Source organism: Rana temporaria, chromosome 5 (genome assembly GCF_905171775.1).
Source record: "Rana temporaria chromosome 5, aRanTem1.1, whole genome shotgun sequence".
Taxonomy (NCBI): Eukaryota; Metazoa; Chordata; class Amphibia; order Anura; family Ranidae; genus Rana; species Rana temporaria.
The window spans coordinates 310,660,736-310,682,624 of record NC_053493.1 but is presented as its reverse complement, the minus strand read 5'-3'; the positions used below and the strand labels follow the sequence as shown (position 1 = coordinate 310,682,624).

Sequence of the window (21,889 nt, the reverse complement as noted above, 5' to 3'; positions counted from 1 at the left end):
AGTCTTGGAGAATTCATAAGTTATAACCATCGTCGCTTACTTGATGATAGGCACCTTCATGGAAAATCATCTGATTTTCCCATAGTGTGTTACCCGGCTTAAGCGTGAATATTTTTGCACTGAGCATGCACCAGTGATCTGACTTATCTTGTTGAGGAAAGGTTCTGATTGTTTTGGACGATTATGAATTCTTTCCCTGGGATCAGTCAATCGGGGTGCTTTATAGAGGTAGCATACCGCTCATAGATCTAAAGTGAACTTGTGCTTGGGCAATGGTAACTAATATGCCACATTTATCGGCGTATAACACGCCCCCTAACTTTAAAGGGGTTGTAAAGGTTCGTCTTTTATTTTCTAAATAGGTTACTTTAAGCTAGTGCATTGTTCGTTCACTTACCTTTTCCTTCGATTTCCCTTCTAAATGTTTTTTTTTTTTGTTTGAATTTCTCACTTCCTGTTTCTCCTCAGTAAGCTTTCCACCATCATCCGAGAGGTGGAAAGTCATTTAGAACAGCTTACTGAACACCTTACTGAGGAGGCATAGGAAAAAAACTTTCCACAGCCCCCTGCGTATAACTCGCAGGCACAGTTTACCCTCTATTTTCAGGGTATAAAGTGAGTGTTATACGCCAATAAATACAGTAATTGCATATCTGAATTAATTGGTCAAAGTGTATCCCGTCATAAGGATCATGTGTGGCTCTTCCCACAGCTTCTCAACCAACAAACTTGTCTTGTTGACTGTACAAAGAAATGTGGTTTGGCTGTCCCCAATGGGGCCCCATACAGCAATAAACAGCAGAAGATAGATAGAGATATTATTTTTATATATATATTATTTTTATATATATATATATATTGTGACAGGAAGTCAGGTAAATCTGTGGGTGTTGTCACAGACGGGAGATACATTTCTGCCTTGTTTAGACAATATACCAATTATTATCAGGTGTCGGCTGCAGAAGCAGCCAGAAAGATTTAAGGGCGTTGGAAAGCTTCAGCTGTTCAGAATGAGACAATTAAGGCCTCTATAAGTAATCCAGAGGATTACTACTGATTGCTGCATCCTGAGGCCTTTTGAGTGAAGGAGAGCAGTGAACAAAAATACTTCTGAAGAGGTGAGGTGCTGTTGATTTTTCTGTGTGATAAAAATCAAAAAGACTTTTGTTTTTCTGCTGTATGACCAGCAGTGTCGGCCCAGCAGTAGACTGTGCCAGACTCCATAGATAGGTTCCTGTGTGGTGAAGGTAGATGCCCCAAGTGGCCAGGGTTTATTTTATGTTTGATTTTGTTTATGCTGTTTGGATGCTTGCACTTATTTCCAGCAAGATGGAAGAATAAACCAAATTCTTTGTTTTCAACCGTCTTCGGCTGTTTCTCTGTATCGTTCCGTGTGTAGTGAACCCATCCAGGGGGTCACACCCCCCCCCCGCTACCAAGCTAACCCCTTACACATGGTGGAGTGCCGCGGGCAGTTAAAGTAAACCCAAAATGGAGGAGATACTGAAACAGCTGGATATAGTGCAAATCAGCAGCAAACCAATGCAGGTTTGCAGCGGAGCCTTGCAGCTCAACAACAGGCTCACGCAGCTCAACAACAGGCTCACCAAGAGAGCATGGCAGCTGAACAGGCTCATGCAGCTCAACAACAGGCTCACTCAGCTCAACAACAGGCTCGCCAAGAGAGCATGGCAGCTCAACAACAGGTTTACCAAGAGAGCCTTGCAGCTCAACAACAGGTTTACCAAGAGAGCCTTGCAGCTCAACAACAGGTTTACCAAGAGAGCCTTGCAGCTCAACAACAGGCTCACCAAGAGAGCCTTGCAGCTCAACAACAGGTTTACCAAGAGAACATTGCAGCTCAACGAGAGAGTATTGCAGGCTTGGAACAGAGACACCAGCAGCAAATTGAGGCCATCGTGAAACAGCTTCAGAGACAGCAGGCCGATGCTGGGAGTCAGGCCAGTAACATACCGACTTTTCGGGTAAGACACTTATTGCCAAAGATGACTGCAGATGAGGACCCCGAGATGTTTCTGACCACGTTTGAGAGAGCAGCGGAAAGAGAGAGTTGGCCTAAAGAAGAACAGTGGGCTGGACTAGTGGCCCCCCTATTATCTGGAGAAGCCCAAAAGGCATATTTTTATTTGGAGCTGGCAGACGCTAAAAACTATGATCGGTTAAAAGAGGAAATATTGGCACGTTTCGGTGTAACCCTGGATGTCCGTGCTCAGCAGGTCCACAATTGGAGTTATCAGCAGAGGAAGCCACCTCGATCACAGATGTATGACCTCATCCATTTGGCTAAGAAATGGTTGCAGCCAGAAACTCTGTCCGGACCAAAAATTTTGGAGCGAGTAGTCATGGACATATTTCTTAGGTCTCTTCCTAACACCCTGCAGAAATGGGTGAACCATGGTGGTCCGGAAACCGCAGACAAACTTGTAGACCTGGTCGAAAGGTACCTAACAGAGAATTTGTCCTCTTCCACCAGAGATGCACAGACTTTTCACCCCAAGACCAGACCCTCCCCACCTATAGGTAAGACTGCACCAAGGGATGGGGGTGGAGAGAGGGACCAAGGAGCAACTAGAGGAATTATCAGGACTACTGCTAATGTTTGGCGAGAGCGGCCTGGAAGACCCATCCCACAGGAGAGGACCAGAAGGTTGATTTGTTACCGTTGCCGGGAAGAGGGACATGTAGCAGAGGTTTGCCCAGCGGGTGATGAACCCATGCAGTGTGACTTTCTGACAGAGACGACAGTCCCTTTTTGCAACCACATGCACTGCAGAAAAGGAAAATGAGAAACCTTTATATAGAATGTGCTTAGATGGTAAAGATGTTGTGGTATTGTTGGATTCAGGTAGCCTGGTCACCTTAGTGAAAAGTGATCTAGTGGTGGGAAAAACCTTACATCCTAGGAAAATGGCTGTAGTTTGTATACATGGGGACACTCGAGAATATCTGGTGACTACGGTTTCCTTTGAAACCTCCCTCTGTAACTTGTGTCACCAGGTGGGTTTAGTTCCCAAACTGCCACATGACGCCATTGTGGGAAGGGATTTCCCAAAATTCTGGGAACTCTAGGACTGCCCAGATTCCCCAGTAGGTGGTTCTTCTGAGCCTGAACCATCTACTCCAAAAACCTCTAACTGTGAGGATTCTCCTGAGTTTCCATTCTCAGTCTTAGCAGGGGAAACACCAGTCCCTAGGGAGAAGCCTGCTACTTCAGAAGAGGAACAGCGGCCGATAGGGTTTGATGACCTCGAGGTGCACAGAGAACATTTTGTCACTGAGCAATTGAGGGACCCCACATTGCTAAGAGCCCGGGAGAATGTAGTGAAGATAGATGGGGAGTTAGTTAACCCCGACGAGAGGGTTGCCCTCCCTTACTTCAATATTGAAAGGGACCTGTTATATCGAGTGTCACAGAGGATAGAGGACACCATTGAGCAACTGGTAGTGCCTAAACCGTACCGCAAGATTGTTTTGGAACTGGCCCATGGGCACATTCTTGGGGGACATTTGGGAGCAGAAAAAACACGGGAGAGGATCACCCAGAGGTTTTATTGGCCTGGGATCACTAAGGAAGTGGAATTGTACTGATCTTCCTGTCCAGTGTGTCAGATTACTGCACCCATGCCACATTTCCGCAGTCCGTTGGTACCCCTGCCCCTTATCGAGGCCCCTTTTGAGAGGACCGCCATGGACTTGGTTGGCCCCTTACTGAAGTCCACTAGAGGGCACCAGCACATCTTGGTAATAATGGACTATGCCACCCGTTACCCAGAAGCGATTCCTCTCTGAAACACCTCTGCTAAAACCAGTGCCAAAGAGTTATTTCAGGTTTTCAGCCGTCTTTTAACCGCTTAAGACCCGGACCATTATGCAGCTAAAGGACCTTGCCCCTTTTTGCGATTCGGCACTGCGTTGCTTTAACTGGCAATTGCGCGGTTGTGCGACGTGGCTCCCAAACAAAATTGGCGTCCTTTTTTCCCCAAAAATAGAGCTTTCTTTTGGTGGTATTTGATCACCTCTGCGGTTTTTATTTTCTATGCTATAAACAAAAATAGAGCGACAATTTTGAAAAAAAATCAATATTTTTTACTTTTTGCTATAATAAATATCCCCAAAAAATATAAAAAAAAAAAATTTATATACAAAATGCACTGGTTACTGTGAAAATGACAATTGCAGTTTAGACGTTAACCACTAGGGGGTGCTGTAGGGTTAAGTGTGACCTCATGTGTTTCTAACTGTAGGGGGCGGGGCTGGACATGTGACGTCATTGATCGTTGTTCCCTATATCAGGGAACAGACAATCACTGCCACAATGAAGAACGGGGAAGGTGTGTTTACACACACCTCTCCCCGTTCTTCAGCTCCGGTAACCGTTCGCGGGACACTGGCGGCGATCGGGTCCGCGGTTCCTGTGGCCGCAGTCATGGAGCTTCGGACCGGGTCGCAGGCGTGTGCACGACCCACGGCTGGGCACTTAAAGGGGACTTACCCTTACGTGATTGTGCCCAGCCGTGCCATTCTCCCGACGTATATCGGCGTTAGGCGGTCCTTAAGTGGTTAAGCAGTCTTCTATAAATTGTTAATTCTCTTCCTCCATGTAATGGAGATGAACAGAAGACCTGTTAATCATCCAAATCAATAGAGCAGTCTGGGTGACATCTGTGGCTCCCTCTACAGATACAGTGAAGGAGTTAGCGTAGCCACCCAGGGACAAGAAATGTGTTGTTTCCTGGATTACCATGTGAAAATAAAGGGGGGGGGGGCTAAAAAAGGGAAATAAAGCAGCCACCACATCCAAGGACTGGTAGATTTGAATTTTAACCTTTTTGTTTTGGGTTGAAATGCACTTTATGAACCCTTGTTCACTAATTAAGTCGCTGACCAAGAACAAGAATGTGCAAAGCGGATGCCCTGTAATTTCGCTAATTGCTTCATTCATATTTGGGGTTAGTGACTCCCCAAATGATGAACGAGGATGACAGCCCTGGAGCTTGCATTTATATCAAAAAGTCAGCAGTGGCAGCTCTCATATTTCTGTCTTGACAAGCCCCCCCCCCCTTTAAAATGTATCTGAAGCCTTAAACCATTTATGTAAATACCCAGCAAAAGTAGTATTTAAAGTGTTGCTAAACCCAGGAACCTGCATTCACTATATCTGGTCTCCCACCGTACACAGAACATGGAAATGCAATTATTTTAGTAAATATAGGCTGCTAAATACCTTTTCTCATCAGCAGTATATAGAAGTCTTGTGACTTTAACCCCTTCCTACCCGCGTCATGTTATGTCCAGCAGGATATGCCGCTAGCGCGTGCCCACGCGTGTTATTAGCTGTGTTCAATCACAGCTCATCACATAACCAGGAAGTGCAGTTTATCTGCTTTTCCTCTACTCGTGCTGGCAAGGCTCTGCAGTCGCTGCACGCTAGGTTTACCTTTTGGAACACGTTACATATTCCACACGTATTTAGGGTGAAACATGTAACCTGTTCCAGTAGCTGTTGTCTCTCCCCCTCCCTGTGATGGTGAGCGGTGGAATCTTCTTCCTTTGCCCGCTGCCACTAATGGAAAATAATGTGGCTGCGTGGGGTTCCGCCCACCCGGCCGCATCATTTCCTGTGAATGCTTGAGCTATAGCTATGGTCAGCCATTGCGGCAGAGGACTTGCATTTCTGAATGGACAGCTGTTGAGTGGCCTCGTTCATTAAAGCGGAGGTCCACCCATATTTTTTTTTTTTTTTAAAGCCAGCAGCTACAAATACTGCAGCTGCTGAAAAATGGACACTTACCTGTCCAGCGCGCCCGCGATGTCTCTGCGCTCGCTCGTCTCTCGGGTGCCCCCACCGACATCCTCAGTGAGGGAATCGGGAAGTGAAGCGTTTCCCGGGGAAGTGGCGTGACTCCCATGGGAGTCTATGCCCGGAAGTGGGTGCAAATACCGGTCTTAGACCGGTATCTGCACCCCCATGAAAGGTGGCAAATGTGACACTGGAGGGGGGAGGGTTTTGAAAAGCAGAAGTTCCATTTTTGGGTGGAACTCTGCTTTAAAGCGGTTCTCCACCCTAAAGTGGAGTCCCGCTGATCGGAACCCTCCCCCCTCCGGTGTCACATTTGACACCTTTCAGGGGGGAGGGGGGTGCAGATACCTGTCTAAAGACAGGTATTTGCACCCACTTCCGGCCCGGCATTCACGGGCAAAAGACGGGCATTCCGTCATATCCCGTCGCCCCCCCCCGTTGTGTGCTGAGAACACTCGGCTCCCAGCACACAGCGGGAGCCAATCGGCGGGCGCGGCGCGACTCGCGCATGCGCTGTAGGGAACCGGGCAGTGAAGCCGCAGCGCTTCACTTCCTGGTTCCCTCACCGTGGATGGCGGGGGGAGCAGCAGAGTGACGAGCGATCACTCGTCATCTGCTGCGATCGGCGCTGGACTCCAGGACAGGTAAGTGTCCTAATATTAAAAGTCAGCAGCTGCAGTATTTGTAGCTGCTGGCTTTTAATATATTTTTCCCGTGGCACATCCGCTTTAACAAGTCTTACAGCTTGTAAACAGTCATCCCATATTGGAGGTATGACTGAAAGCTGCAGGGCTTGTCTGCAGGAGCCTGGAATTGCACCTTTGATCACGGGTGCAATACTTTCCAGGCTCCTCAGGGAAAAAACAATAAATGCACATATTTATCCTGCAAAAATATGTGCATTTAATTTTTTTTTCCAAAAGGTGAAGTTATCTTTATGACTCGGAAACCCATTCAATTCAATGGGCAGGGGTAGTTTAGGAGCGATGTAAATAGTCCGCTCAAACCGCTCCAAAGATGCTGCTTGTAGAACTTTTTCTAAGGTCCTGCAAGCACATCGCCCCAGTGTGAAAGCACTCGGGCTTTCATACAGTGGTGGCATGGGAGGCAGTTTTCAGGCGCTCTTTTTAGCGCTAAAACACCTGAAAAACGCCTTTAATGTGAAAGGGATCCTAAGTAAGCCAATAGTAGTAAAACCTGAGGCTTTTCCTTGTGTTCACGCGAATAGATTTTAATGTTGTGTACATCTTCTAAATAAACTTGTGAGATTTATGACAACAAATCAGAGATGCTCAGAAACTCATTTTCTATGTACATGTTCACTGCTTGCCCCAAGGTTATTTCTTTCAATGGCCTGAAATAGCTAGTTCATCAGGGGATATTATAGTGTGGAAATAACTTTTAACATTTTTCTTTAAGTAAATAACAGTCCTACAGTATAACTTGGACAAATCGCAACTAGTATGCTGTATGAATGCGGGTCATTTTTTTTTTTTTTTTTGTCTGATCAAGTGTCTTTGTAGAGTAGAGCGGACAAATGTGGAGAAAAAAAAATGAAAAGTTATACATCTTCAGTTGTGGTGTGTTTTTTTTTTTTTTTTTTTTTTTCTTCTAATCTTGCTTCTTTTCTTTGTTTCATCACCTTGAGCTCAGGCTGGATTTCTTCTTTAAGGCTGCATTCACACCTAAACGTTTTGTCGCCTGAAGCGCTACGCTCAAAAACGCTAGAGGGGAAAAAAATACATTATTCCCTATGGAGATGGTTCACATCTCCACTCCAAAACGCCGAACGCCTGAAGCTCAAACAAGTTCCAGACCCTTTTTTCGGGCGGTTTGGGCGTTTTTGAGCGTTTCCATTTCCCATAGAAAGTAATAGAAACGCTCGATTCAAGCAACTAGCGCGACAACGAGCGTTTGCTACGGGCGTTTTGACGCTTTAATCGATAGAACATTTCACCCAGGCAGAAGATAAAAAAAGTCTACCAGCATAGCAACAAGTGATGAAAAGATGATAATTTTTCCTATTGGCTAAAATAAAAAACGTCGGACGACGCTGTTTGCAAATGCGCAAATAAGCATGAATACGCGCGACAAAACACGACTGAACGACCTACGCTCAGGTGTGAATGCAGCCTTTGTGACACACAAATAGAAGAGTGAATCTACTCAGCAGTGACACAGCAATAAAAACTTTGCAGAGGATCTAACTTGTTTAGGCCCCTATGTGGAAAGTGAATGACTGGAATGCAGCCAGCTAGATGACCCCCCCCCCCCCCCCCCCCCCCCCCCCCCCGTGTGCAAGGGGCTATAGATTCAAAATCTTTTAGATTGTAAGGTCTCATGCACACTGGACGTTTTTAAAAACGCCAGTAGCATTAGCTGTAGAATGAGTTTTGCAGCATATTTACAGTAGCGTTTTTTAGCAAAACTATACAAAAGCTTATGGCCCAAAAACGCTCAAACACAAAGTAGCTGCGTTTTTTTGCGTTTTGTCAGTTTTTTTCACAGTTGGATCGTTTTTACAGCTGAAAAACTCTTCAAACCCACAAGTTCTGTTTTTTTTTTTTCCAGCCAGAAAACGCCCCTGCCAAAAAATGCTGATAACAGCCTATGTGTGCAGGGATACATAGTGTAACATGCTGGGGAGTTTACTGGATGCAGAAAAAAAGTCTGAAAACAGAAGCTGTAAATGTTAAGTGTGCATGAGGCCTGAATGTAGTGATCTGTTTGCTACAAACAAAAATTACTTTAGCTAAAACTATATGATTACTGCCATCTGATTTGCTTGTTATCAAACTGTTTTTTTTTTCCGTGTTTTGTAAAATAATTACCAAATTAGGTTTATTATTTATTCAGTACTGCTAACCATGGTGACTTGATCATATATATGTTGGTTAATACAGATTTCCCTGTTTGTTTTTTTGAACCATAACAACAAATGTTCTACATTTTGCAGTGTTTGTTTATCTGGTCAATTTGTCTTTTTTAATCCACTCAAGCTGGTTTTACACTAGTAGGTTTTCGTTTTTTTTTTAAAAGCATGTTTGTATGATTTTCAAATTGTTAGTGCGGTCAAATGACATTTTTTCTCCAATGAACAAATTTCTAACTGTGAATGTGGTTTTTGTTCAGTAAAGTCAATTTACTCCTAAATCAGATGTTAAAAGTGAATGAAATTTTGAAGCACTTTCAAATTACATTCATCAAGTTGTCAAATATACTGAGAATTTTTGTACAAATGTTCAGAAATCCACTAGTGTATACCCAGCTTTAGTCTGTATCAACACCCTACTAATGTCCCAATCTATTCAGGTGTTATGACATTTAATGTGGGGTCTTTATGTGGGTATTTCTATATTTTCAGCAACTACGCCATGGTTTGAGTCCTACCGAGAGAGTTTTTTCCAGTCCATGCCAGCCTCGGATCATGAATTCTTAAACCACTATTTAGCCTGTATCCTTTTCAGTCTGATTTATTTAGCAGTGTATGGGAAGTGATCAACTGGGTGCAGTGCCACAAATGTATAAATATTAGAAAGAAAATAAAATGTAGCGGACTATGTGTGTGTGTGTGTGTGTGTGTGTGTATATGTGTGTGTGTGTGTGTATATATATATATATATATATATATATATATATATATATATATATATATATATATATATATATATAATCTTGTGACCTCAAAATGCAACTCTCTTCACAAACAAAGGAAGGTCAAAATTAATAGCAGAAGGGGAGGATGCGAAGGTGACAGCCTGTGCATCCACCCCCTATTGTAGGTGCTGTGTAACAGATGCTTGTTGAGACCTAATAACTGCTATTAAGGGAATATACTGACCCCTGGTAAATGCCTTAGGCCCCATACACACGATAGAATCCATCCGCTGAAAAATCCCAGCGAATGGGTTTCAGCGGATGGATCCTATGGTGTGTACACTCCAGCGGATCTGTTTCCGCGGATATTTATCCCCTGGGATGGATTTCCAGCGGATGAATATTTGATGACATGCTATCAAATTTATCCGCTGGAATCCATCCCAACGGATGGATCCGCTGGTCTGTACAGACTCACCGGATCCATCCGTCCGAAGGGATCCCCCGCATGCGTCGTAATGATTCAACGCATGCGTGGAATTCCTTATATGACAGCGTCGCGCACGTAGCCGCGTCATAATCGCTGCGACGGCGCGACACGTCATCGCCAGAGGATTTCGGCGCGGATTTCGATTCGATGGTGAGTATACTCCATCGGATGGAAATCCGCGGAAATCCTCGAGAGGATTTATCCGTGGAAACGGTCCGCTGGACCGTATCCGCGGATAAATCCTCCTGTGTGTATGGGGCCTTAAAGTAGAACTAAAGGCAAAACACTTTTTTTTTTTTTTTTTAAGTTTTTGGAGATATACTTCCTATTTGGCTATGGGACAGGAAGTCAATGGTAATCTCCAAAATTGGGGAAGAAAATGGTGGGAAAAAAATCTGACTGGCTATAACCTTCCCTTGCTCTATTCGAATTGGAAAATAAAGTTTTGCCTATAGTTCTACTTTAAATGCGCCCCACAAGCTAGGAGAGGGAGACTGGGTAAAGCTGGGTCTATATGAGAGGAGGTTTTCTGCAGAGTAATAAGGGCCCTTTCACACCTACGGACAAACGGTCCGTTTATTACAAGTCCGTTTACGGACTTGTAATGTATCCCTATGGGATTGCAGACGTTAGCGGATGATGCATCCGCTAACGTCCGCAACCATCCGCGTCTGCAAAGATCCGCTTTTGCGGACGGAAGAAAACCCTATTTTTCTTCCGGCGGAACGGATCGGATGAATACGGACACACGGTCCGTATTCATCCGATTCCCCATAGGGGAAAGCGGAGGAGAGACAGGGCGGTCTCTGCATTGTGTGCGGGGACCGCCCTGTCCGCCGACAGCTCAGCGGGGATTTACGGAGGAATCCCCGCTGAGCCAAACGGGCTAACGGAGCGGATCAATACGGATCCGCTCCATGTGAAAGAGCCCTAAAGCAAGAATAAGTTCTACAGGAGGGGTGTTTCCATCGCCAGTCCTTTGCATTGGTCGGCAGCCATAGCCTATGCTTCTTAAGAACAGCATAAAGGAGGCCGTCTGAAAAAAAAGGAGCTATATACAAATAAATTAAAACGTGTGTCTGATTCCATAAGCTGAAAACTATGGCATTTGCCGTAGGAGTCGGTGTGGAAACCTTCAATGACACAAGGAAGAGACTTACTGATGCGGACTGAGACCCTTCTAGAGAAACTGGAGTACGTAGCATGGAAAGCACTCTGCACCCACGGTTTTTGTTTTTAGAGCCAGAGTTTTGCTACCCATGAGATGTCTCTTGAAACAATAAAATGTGGGGCATGAAGTTTGACATATTAAAACGTTAAGGGCCATTTTGAGTTAAAGCCCTGAATATTCCAACACATGGGGTTTTGTGAAGCCATGAAGTGATAGCTAACAGGGGGACACACCCCAGTGAAGAATAGATGATAAACCCTTATGGGCTGAAAAATGAGCACGAGCCAACACACCGAAACAGAAAAACAACCGAAACAACACAAAAACTTCCTTGGTGCTAAACGTTCTAACACTACCTGAATACAGCTGGTCCGAAAAACAAGAGCCCAACTGTATAGAGGCCTTGACCCGACACCAGAACAAAAACAGTCACAGTTCATTTAATTTATTACAGGGAAGGCTTGAGGATTGAAAAAACCCAACCACAGGCCTACATGACAGCAATAACAATTTTAATTCTATCGCAAATGCAAAGTGGCTTTACAACAAAGATAAAACTCAATGTAAACCTTCAAAGCCTCATGCATACCTGACATTTTGAAAACTCTCAATTAAATATATACCACAAACTATTTCAACTGAAAACATAAGAAAAACAGACACCAGGAGGCACAAATACTTGCAACGTGACCCAATAATTAAGGACATGAGAGCCCTAAGTAGAGGAAGCCCAGATCCCGCACATGACCGAATATCAAGCCAGATAGAGGCAGCTTCCTGATTGTCAAAGAAGTGGATCGTTTCGCCAACCTGGGTCCCCAGTTTGTTGGGGTCCAGTGGGCTGTACTTCCGACGCTTATCCCTGAAGCATTTACAGACTTCTGTAAAGGAGCATCAACACTGTTGGATTTGCAGAGAATAGTTATTAAAATCTCTCTTTTGCCTAAGTTTAGATCCTGTTTGTTCAGCAAATAGCATGTCACAATCCCTGTAGCTAAGTAACCAAAAGAGAAATGGGTGCGGTGGTGCCTCTGGAACTGTAGGGATAATACAGTGCGCCAATTATACTACAATTGTGGGCAAGACGACATGCAAGGCCCAGGAGGGTGGTTAAAAAGATTTTAGCAAATTTCGGCCTGCCTAGGGCCCTCCGCCCTTTCTGGCAGTCCTGGGACTCTCAGAATATTACGGAATAATCAAGTTTCAGTACAGATTAGATTTTTCTCCTGCAGGCTTTCACTTGCCTCTGTAAAGCTGGCAGATCTGATCTCCGCCTCTGTCAAGTGTGACCTAAATTTGTCCAAATCATGTCGAATGAAGCTAATGTCAGTCAATAGGAAATCTGTCTTGAAAGTTAAGGCTTTCTTGCATACTGTAATAATGCAACATGCGGAAACGCACAAAAATGCATGGGCGCTCCATCACACCTGCAAAGCTGTGAACCAGAGCCTTACTGTCTGTATGTGTGCACTGCACCAAAAGCCCAATTGTGCCTAATTTTTATTTATTTATTTTACTCTTATTCTTTTTACCAAAAGTACTGAGATGCCTGCCTTTACACGCACACAAACTTTTTAATGGCATCCCAGTCTAAAGCCCCATACACACTATTGGATTTTCTTTAGGTTTTACTAAAACCATGTAGTGCAAGGGCCTGTCTGATTGCATATAAATTGAAACTTCTAAGGTTTGATCTCATATTATATGGTTTTGGTAAATCTGAAGACATAAATCTGCAGAAAATCTAATAATGTGTATGGGGCTCTAGTCCATAGGGTCCAAGATTGAGTTGGCCCTTCCTTTGCAGCTTTAACAACTTCAACTTTTTTGGGAAAGCTGTCCACAAGGTTTAAGAGTGTGTCTATGGGAGTGTTTTGATCTTTTTCAACAGAAGGCAGAATATAAGCAGATTACATTTCAGCTTCAAGTGTTTACTTAACAAACCATTCAGGTATGTTGGTAGTTTCTTCACATGAACCAGAACCTGTGGAGCAGTTTCTCAAGTTATCTCAAGAGCAACATCGGATTCAACACAGTAATGACTATAACTATCCCAAGTGGTTTACACCCAACACTTTGAAGTATTATGTTCTGCTGCATGATGTCAGTAGTGATGATGAGAAAAGGTAAGTTGCAATAGTTTAATCTATTACTTACGAAGAGATATGTGTTTAATATAACTTCACAGTAGTTATTGATGACCTTTCAATTTTTGGATGTGTGTACTGTAGACATTGGAGTTCATTTACTAAAATTGGAGAATGCAAAATGTTGCAGCTCTGCATAGAAACCAATCGGATTTTTATTTTGTCAAAGCAAACAATTGGCACCTTTGGGGGGGGGGGGGGGGGGGGGGGCGGAGGACAGAGTACCTTTCTTTGACAGGTATCCTTTCCCACTTCTGGGAGTCCGGACCACATCATCGCAGGGCTCTCTCCTCCTCTCCCGGCCACTGGTCTAACAGGAGAGAGGAGTAGGGGCCTATTGCATGCGCAGTAGGGTTCCCAGGGCAAAGTTGAAAGGCTACACTGCCGGGATCCCTTACCCACAATGGCGGCGGCAGCACCCAACAGCTGCGGGTGCCGACATCGCTGGACTCCAGGACAGGTAAGTGTCCTATTATTAAAAGCCAGCAGCTGCAGTATGTGTAGCTCCTGGCTTTTACCTATTTTTTTTTTTTTGGGCAGAACGCTTTAATTTAGCAAGCTGAAGTTGGATGCTGATTGGCTACCATGAACCGATTTTGCACTCTCCAGTTTTAGTAAATCGACCCCATTGAGTCTTAGACCCCTTTCACACTGGAGCCGCATTAGCCCTAAAGTGCCACTAGTTTTAGCAGAGTTTAAATGCAGTTTTAGCAGCGTTTTAAAGCTGTTGCGCTTTACGACCGCTAGTGGGCGCTTCTAACCCCAAAGAAGGTGTTAAAAACTCCCGTATTTCTGCGCTTCTGAAGCGTTGCCCATTTATTGCAATGAGCAGGCAGGAGCGTTTTGGGAGCACTGTATATATTGCTCCCAAATTAACCGAAGGATGGATCCTTGCAGGGCTGTTCTGAATGGTCCCACAAGTGCACCTCCCGGGTGTGAAAGTACCCATTGTAATGAATGGGAGGCAGTTTTCAGGCACTTAGGTGCTATTTCTAGTGCGAAAACTGCCTCAGTGTGAAAGGGGTCTTAAACACGTTAAACTATATAGGCTCATGTGTAATGGACTTTGCTTTTGGTCAAATGGGTTTTATGTTCCCATACAAGAGTATAAGAATGGTAAACCTGCTTGAAACAACTCAAATGCCCCTATATGCATAGATGGGCTCCAAAAACATACCGAGCATTCAGACACCCCTTATAGACATGTTTATTCAAGTGACATATAATATATCTGTTTGGAGTAACCAGTGGTGATGGAGGTTTAAAGTGATACTGCCTGGAGGAGTATTGCCCACTACTGTTTAGAGCGCTATAGGAATTCTCTATAATCGTAGTCATTTTCCTACGATAAGCCTTCTGCGATATCTGTTTGGTGGCGCAGACCCATCCTGGTGTGAGAATCACAGCAACACTTTAGAACTAGTGACTTTTGACACATTATTGCACAAGTGTGCACTTTTATGGGACTTTTATGTCTTTATCATTGGTGGATTTCATTATATTTGATGATACAGTGTAAATGTATGTAGCCCAGCACATTAGATGTCAAAATGATAAATACAACTGTCAATGAATTCTGAATGTTGGTGGAAGCATATCAAACTCGTGTCAAATTAATGACCTCAACACAAGCCCAAAGCCCATGGATAGGACCACTAAAAATTCTATTTTCTTGGGAAATGGTAATTGTTTTGTAATGGGCCTTTAATTTGTCATGTCTTTCTTTTAGTTTTGTTTTTACTATTGTCTGTTTTTCCTAAGGGCTGATACAATATATGAAGAAATGATACAAAGGTATGGGACTCAAGGATGCTACTTACTAAAGATTAATTCGCGAACGTCTCTTAAAGGAACAGATGAGCAAATACCCGATCCCTGGAGCCAGTACATCCAGAAAAACACCATGCAATATCAAGTAGGTTTTCAAGGCTGCACCGACTCTACAGTACTGTAATGTTGAAGATGCTTAGGGTTCCAGCAATATAGGCTGTCTTCCCGGAGTGCAATAAAATTGTCAGATGTAAATAGAGCTAAGGCCAAGAAATGTCATGCACCTTCTTGGACTTAATTGATTAAATACCAGTACAACAATCCAGGGTGGTACTTGAGGTGCACAAAAAAATTACACTGTGCCATGTACTTTGTAGGCACCATATATGTTAAAATTACAATTTTATTCAACTAAACAACAAGTAAAAACTCAGTATAAGAGAATCAATATATCAAAAACATCAAGCTTATATATTGTTGCTTGGTGTGGGCCCAATGGACCCTATTGTAGAAATGTGGCCCCGAAGAATACTTGGAGTGCGTTGGAGACCAGATTTAACTTGGTGTCTAGGAGGGAAGCTTGATGTAGCTCAACATGTTTCATGAATAAATGCTTCTTCAGGAGCCAAAGTATAATTACTAGATAGATAGAAATACAGTAATACATATACACATATCAGTATAACAGCACACATTGGTAAAAAAACAGAATCAAGGATGTGTATCACTTACAAAATTTGAGTACTTAAATAGGAGAGTAGGCACAACACAGGATGGCTTATTTATAGGTACTAAAGAAGATGCAGGGACGTGCATACAGGCGAGGACCACAATGTAAAAAATGCTGCTAAATCGTACTGGTGGAGGGCAAAATTGTAACCAAAGTAATTTAAATTGCAAAAGTGTTCTGCTATACTTGCATACTAAAGTAAAAAAAGGACTCCACACTTCTCTTGACAAAAACTCTTGCTGAGCAGGGAAATTAAGGAGAATCTCCGATAATGTTCTTGGTAGATCGCAATGATGTCCTAAAGTAGATATATCTAAAAGGGAATGTATGGATAATTGCCACAAGTTCCTAGCGCCACAATGATGTGTAGATAGACTTGGATCATATGCTCACAGCTCACCTAAAAATGTTATGCATTTTTTTCACAATAAGAGACCTACAGACCACAAAACTCAATGGTAGTGCAACATATGACCTAGTGGCCGCACAAACTTGGAATGTCAAGACCATAAAAGTACTTAAAGGGGAGTTCCAGCCATTTGTATGTTTATTAAAAGTCAGCAGCAACAAAAAGTGTAGCTGCTGGCTTTTAATAAACAGGCACTTACCTGCTCCAGCGACGCGGCCCGGCGCCGTGCCGTGTAGTGTAATTGGCCAGGAGATCGCCTAGGACCTGTGACGTGTCCTAGGCGATCGCCTACAGCAGCCACTTCCTGAAGGCGATTAAGCTTAGTCGCCTACAGGAAGAAGGAAGTGGGACAGGAAGTCCCACTCGTGCTGAAGCCCCCACTCCCCCCCCCAAAAAAATTACATGCCAAATGTGGCATGTAAGGGGGAGAGGAGTGGGTTAAGAGGAAGTTCCAAATTTGGGTGGAACTCCTCTTTAAGGCCTCCACAGTATATTCAGACCTACATGGGAAATAAAGGAGACCCAAAGTCCCACTTCAATGGCTAGATACAAGACTAGTGCAGGCATCTGGATAGATGGTGATCAACACACTGCATATATAAAGCATACCAGCAATCGAGATCCTACTCAACACACCTGCGAAAGGCGACTACCGCTGCTGTCTAGTGGGTCCTCTTTAACCCCCGGGGGCTTTATATGAGCATGTGCCAACCCAAACGCCGACACTAGCCAAGGTCAGCGTGTGTTGTCACCCAGCCCGGCTCAGTCCACTGGCGCATGAGCGATAGTGCCTCATACCAACCATCCGGTATGAGAAACCATCGCTCCCCCACCACTTCGTAGGCATTCTGCGCATGCTCAGTTTGGTGTGTATTGCTAGAGGTTTTTTTTTTGGTAGGGTGCACGTGATCAGCACACTGTCCAGACAGAGGGTCAGGGGTCATGCATCCAGTTTGATGGAATGGATGGTTTAATATTGCACCCCTGGAGAAGCCCTACTTGTCCCAGCTATTGTATCTGACTGTTATGTATGTCTACCCTTAATCTATAACCTTGCTCTTTTCACATTGTCACTCATCAGAGCTATTGATAGTTCTCTCCTTTTGTAAAAGTTTGTATGATAGGATTTCTCTAGTTCACATTTGTGAATTGCCTTGACAGTGTTTACCTTTGAGAACCTCAGCAGGCACGACCAATCCCTGGCAGGTGATCGCTGTATAGCAGTTATTTGTGAGTGGCTGAAATTGGCTACAGGAGTTGGCAGCATCCCATTGCCTCAATCAATGGAGCTCCATCCCGCATCTAATCGCCAAGATCTCCCCACTGGGGTTCTCACATGTAAATGCTGTCAGGCCAATTTACAGGTGTGAATGTGGCTTTAAATAACGTCAATGTTTTTGATGCTTTGTTCCATATTAAACCCTATTTTAAAATGTTTTATTTCCCCCCTCCTAGGATGCCTATGAAGATAGTTCCAGTACTGCTTTACCAAACAAGAATTCAGACCATGTAATTTCTGTGGATGGTTTGGAACACTCTGTGAAAGGTTGCAATATATATAAAAAAATATATTTTTAAATGTAAACGTTTGAATAAGATGTTTCTCTAGTTTAAAGAACTTGGAGTGATAAAAAAAAGCACCTTAGGCTGAATTTAAATCTTTGTGCGCTACTGCACATTAAAATACACGTTTTACCGCATAATATATGTGCATTTTGGTGTTGTTTCCCAGAAGTAATACAAGTGCATTTTGTGTGTTGAGGCTCTTTAAAACAGTATTAACCTCTTCACGACCATGCTATAGCCGAATGACGTCTATGGTCGCACTTTGCTGTGAGGCTATGGCGTGCTTCCTGCGCGCATGAGCAGTGATCTGTGATCGCTACATCCTTCAGGCGCAGCTGATCACTAGGGATGAGCCGAACACCCCCCTGTTCGGTTCACACCAGAACCTGCGAACACACCAAATGTTCACGTGAACTTTAGAACCCCATTAAAGTCTATGGGACTCGAACGTTTGAAATCTAAAGTGCTAATTTTAAAGGCTAATATGCAAGTTATTGTCCCAAAAAGTGTTTGGGGACCCGGGTCCTGCCCCAGGGGACACATATCAATGCAAAAAAAGTTTTAAAAACTGCCGTTTTTTTGGGGAGCAGTGAATTTAATAATGCCTAAAGTGAAACAATAAAAGTGAAAAATTCCTTTAAATTTCATACCTGGGGGGGGGTGTAAAATATGCCTGTGAAATAGCGCATGTTTCCCGTACTTGGAACAGTACCCTGCACAAAGTGTCATTTCTGAAGGAAAAAAAGTAATTTAAAAATGACTCGTGGCTATAATGAATTGTCAGCTCCCAGCAATTCATAGAGAATTCATTCATAAAAAAAAAAGTGGGGGTCCCCCCAAATTCAATTACCAGTCCCTTCAGGTCTGGTATGGATATTAAGGGGAACCCCGCCGTCAATTTATAAAAAAAGAATGACGTGGGGTTCCCCCCAAATATCCCTTCAGGTCTGGTGTGGATTTTAAGGGGAACTCCACCCCAAATTTAAAAAAAGATGGCGCGGAGTTCCCCCAAAAATCCAGACCAGACAAGGGACTCATCCCCACAACCCTGGCTGGTGGTTGTTGGGGTCTGGAATGGATATTTGGGGGGAACCCCCAAGTCATTTTTTTTAATTGACGGCGGGGTTCCCCTTAATATCCATACCAGACCCAAAGGGCCTGGTAATTGAATTTGGGGGGACCCCCACGCTTTTTTTTATTTTTTAATGAATGAATTCTCTCTGAATTGTTGGGAGCCGACAATTCATTATAGCCGCGAGTAGTTTTAAATTACTTTTTTTTCCTTCAGAAATTACACTTTGTGCAGGGTACTGTTCTAAGTACGGGAAACATGCTATTTCACAGACATACTTTACACCCCCCCCAGGTACGAAATTTAAAGGAATATTTCACGTTTATTGTTTCACTTTAAGCATTATTAAATTCACTGCTCCCCGAAAAAACAGCCATTTCTAAAACTTTTTTTTTTTGCATTGATACATGTCCCCTGGGGCAGGTCCCAGGTCCCCAAACACTTTTTAGGACAATAACTTGCATATTAGCCTTTAAAATTAGCACTTTAGATTTCTCCTATAGACTTTAACAGGGTGTTCCGCGGCTTTTCGAATTTGCCGCGAACGCCCCAAATTGTTCGTTGTTCGCCGAACAGGCAATGTTCGAGTCGAACATGAGTTTGACTCAAACTCGAAGCTCATCCCTACTGATCACATCTCTGTGTAAAGAGCCAATCACAGCAGCTCTTTACTATGTGATCAGCTGTGTCCAGTCACAGCCGATTACAATTTTCAACAGGATTCTCTGCTTATTGGCAATCTTCTCCTTGCGCTGACAGCACGTGAGGAGAGGCGATAACTGGCAAATCCACACAGGGTGGAAAAAACGGCATGAAAAGAATTCCCCATCCACTGTGTAGCCACCACCAAATGAGATAATTGGGTATGCTTAACAAATCCTATGGACCCCCAGTCAGTGGCAAGAGGTCAATCAAGCTAATTTTTTTTAAAAGTAGTCACTTCACAGGAACCAGCATGAGGGATGATCAGCAACACTGTCCCAACACCAAAAAGCATTGGGCTCCACCAGTCATGAAAAAAGAGAAGTCGCCACATAACATAAAATTCTTAAGCTAGGGTTTTATTGAGTAAAGTAAAACACTTACATCAATGTAGATGAATATAGGCCCTGTAAAATGATGTGATCGCAAAGAGTTTTAAGAGAGTGCAATACCACGGAGCTAGCACGATACGATCCGACGCGCTTCGTCCACTAAGACGTCATCTGGGGTAGTGGACAAAACGCATCATGTCGTATCGTGCTAACTCCATAGTATTGCGCTCTTTTCAAACTCTTTGTGATCACTTAGTTTTACAGTTTCTATGTTCATCTATATTGATGTACGTGTTTTACTTTACTCAATAAAACCCTAGCTTAAGGATTTTATGCTATGTGGCGACTTTTCTTATATTTCATGACTGGTGGAGCCCAATGTTTTTTGGTGTTAAGAGGTTGTTGCTGTTCATCCCTCATGCTGGTTCCTGTGTAGTGACTACTTTTCCATTTTTTTCGCTTGATTGACCCCTTGTCGCTGGCTTTTTGACAGAAACTAAGAGAAACTTATTTTTTCTTTTCGATTTTTTTTTTCATTTGTTTAGTAATGAATAAAAACCGTAGTAGCGATTAAATGTTACCAAATGAAAGCCTTATTTGTCTCAAAAAAATATATAACATTTTTGTTTTGGTACAGTGTTGCATGACCACACAATTGTCATTCAGAACGCGACAGTGCTGGAACCTGAAAATTGGCCTGAACAGGAAGGGGGGGAGTGCCTTGTAGGCAAGTGGTGAAACCCAAAATCAAAAATGTTACGTAGCTTACCAATAATTGGACATCTTTGTCTTTTTCCCCTCTGTTTTCGCCTGGTGATCTGGCCAGTAACACACCTGTATTGGTGAGCGACAACTCTGAAATATTGAGCACAGGAGGCACAGCAGAGAGCACCGTTATTCGTCTTGGGGACAGGGTAGTGTTTAAATGTATTAGCAGATTTAAATACACTAACAGATTGAAGCCAAATTCCAGTTCACATTTTATCGTCGGCTACATCGAACAGTTTTTTGGGATAAAGGTTTTGCATTAACAAATATGATCTAAATATTTTAATCACCCCTGCCAGTGTTCCAGTGAGGGAAAAAAAGTATTTGATCCCCTGCTAATTTTGTACATTTGCCCACTGACAAAGAAATGATCAGGCTGTAATTTTAGGTTTATTTTAACAGTGAGAGACAGAAGAACAAAATAAAATATCCAGAAAAAGAAAAGTTATAAATTGATTTGCATTTTAATTAGTGAAATAAGTATTTAAAGCGGTAGTTCACCCTCTCGTAGTTGATTTTACCATCGAGACAGGCATTGTAGCGCGAGCTACAGTATGCCTGTCCCGATTTTTTTAACCCCGTACTCACCTCGTAGTCGTCCATCGTAGATTCCGGCTCCCGCGGGGAATGGGCGTGCCTATGGAGAGGGAGGATGATTGACGGCCGGCCCTGGCACGTCACTCTCCCCGAAGACAGCCGGAGTAGGTCTCGGCTCTTCACGGCGCGTGCGCACAGGCTATGCGCACGCGTCGTGAAGACCAAGCCTATTTCGGCTATTTCCGGAGAAGCGTGACGCGCCAGAGCCGGCCGTCAATCATCCTCCGTCTCCAGAGGCACGCCCATTCCCCGGTATCTTCGATGGACGACTACAAGGTGAGTATGGGGGGAAAAAATTCGGGACAGGCATACTGTAGCTCGCGCTACAATGCCTGATTTAAAGGTAAAAGAAAAAAAAATATTTTTTTTCCCGTCGATAGGGTGAACCCCCGCTTTAATCCCCTATCAATCAGCAGGATTTCTGGCTCCCAGGTGTCTTCTATACAGGTACCTAGCTGAGATTAGGAGCACTCTCTCTGAAAGGGAGTGTTCCTAATCTCAGCTTGTTACCTGTATAAAAAAAAAATACCTATCCACAGAAGCAATCGATCAGATTCCAATCTCTCTACCAGGATGCCAGGGACAAGATTGTAGAACCTACACAAGGCTGGGATGGTCTACAACAGGGATCCTCAAACTACGGCCCACCAGCTGTTGCGGAACTACACATCCCATGAGGCATTGTAAAATTCTGACATTTACAGACATGATTAGGCA

General features: G+C 43.6%; 1 protein-coding gene across 1 annotated transcript in view; it reads left to right on the top strand.

The window, feature by feature from the left end:
• Nucleotides 1-21,889, top strand: part of TRAPPC8 (trafficking protein particle complex subunit 8) — a 146,435-nt gene that overhangs the window by 33,798 nt on the left and 90,748 nt on the right. The window contains 4 exon segments of the mRNA XM_040354114.1: nt 9,186-9,275; nt 13,031-13,205; nt 14,988-15,141; nt 17,591-17,681. Of these exon segments, the coding sequence (XP_040210048.1) occupies nt 9,186-9,275; nt 13,031-13,205; nt 14,988-15,141; nt 17,591-17,681 (510 nt within the window).